We start from the raw sequence: 1,493 nt of genomic DNA on the forward strand, positions 1-1,493 counted from the left end.
AACAGGATCTAGTAGATAATAACTTCAAAGTACTTATAAACTACATATATGGACTTAGTTCTGTAAAGGATTGAAATCCATTTGGAAACTACGTATATGGACTTAGTTCTGTGAAGGATTGAAATCCATTTGGAAACTACATATATGGACTTAGTTCTGTAAAGGATTGAAATCCATTTGGAAACTACTTATATGGACTTAGTTCTGTGAAGGATTGAAATCCATTTGGAAACTACATATATGGACTTAGTTCTGTGAAGGATTGAAATCCATTTGGAAACTAAATATATGGACTTAGTTCTGTAAAGGATTAAACTCCATTTGGAAACTAGATATATGGACTTAGTTCTGTAAAGGATTAAACTCCATTTGGAAACTACATATATGGACTTAGTTCTGTAAAGGATTGAAATCCATTAGAAGTACATTAGCAGTATCTTCATATAAAATCAATGGTACAACAAGAAAGTAATTGTCAAACATTTTCCAGTTGAGGATCCCATGTTTTCAGCATTTATTTTTGTATTTAAGACAATACAGTTTTTAATGGGTATTGTAAACGATTAAAAAATAGTTTTGATATCACGATACGTATATCTAAAAATGTGCAAATTTTGCCACAAAAATTTGCGTATTGTGCTATGTTTCACCTACTTTTTAAAATTAGTTAATCTTTTCCATTGTTCAGGTACTGTTCATAGATTATCATGAATTGTGATGTGCAGATTGGTAGTTTGTGTGACATTACATCACTATAACAATGAGAATAGTTTTCCACGATTTCTAAACAATTACCAGTTTCCTCAACAAGTGACTTTTCATGTGTTATAAATACCCGTTGCTTAGCGTCATTAACCGTTGAGAGACAATATATTGTGTAAAGAAGCAATTTAATGAAGATGTGTCTGAGATCATTTTAACTGTCAAGTTTCAGTTGTTAGAATTTTACCATTATAACAAGTTTTTGCATTCGTTGAACTTTTTTCTAGACCTCGTTAGAGCCAGAAAGAATCAGCTTACCTCTATCTCAGTTCCAGGATTTAAGTAAGTATTTTTTTCTTCTGACAAAATACCAGGGTTTGTATAATTGTACCTGCTACATTATTCTCGTATTGATGTGTTTTTTAACAGCTTGTAATGGTTTTAAACAATTTAAATGTTGATCAAGCATGTTCAGTATAATTTTATGACAAAAAAAGGATCATTCTTGAGAAAAAAAAGAAGCGTGGTACTTAAAGCATCAAGGTCATACCACGGAACCTAAGAGCTAAAGTCTGGCATGCTAACAACCAGACTACAGACCACGGAACCTAAGATCTACAGTCTGGCATGCTAACAACCAGACTACAGACCACGGAACCTAAGATCCACAGTCTGGCATGCTAACAACCAGGCTGCAGACCACGGAACCTAAGATCCACAGTCTGGCATGCTAACAACCAGGCTGCAGACCACGGAACCTAAGATCTACAGTCTGACATGCTAACAACCAG

The 1,493-nt window shown here is 34.0% G+C and overlaps 1 protein-coding gene across 1 annotated transcript in view; it reads left to right on the forward strand.

The window, feature by feature from the left end:
* The window catches only part of LOC106475301, a 19,772-nt gene that overhangs the window by 3,044 nt on the left and 15,235 nt on the right, over window positions 1–1,493 (forward strand). The window contains exon 3 of the mRNA XM_013935993.2: window positions 990–1,044. Coding sequence (XP_013791447.2) covers window positions 990–1,044 — 55 coding nt within the window. The remainder of the gene's footprint in view (window positions 1–989; window positions 1,045–1,493) is intronic.

The sequence above is a fragment of the Limulus polyphemus genome, unplaced genomic scaffold (assembly GCF_000517525.1).
Source record: "Limulus polyphemus unplaced genomic scaffold, Limulus_polyphemus-2.1.2 Scaffold8375, whole genome shotgun sequence".
NCBI lineage: Eukaryota > Metazoa > Arthropoda > Merostomata > Xiphosura > Limulidae > Limulus > Limulus polyphemus.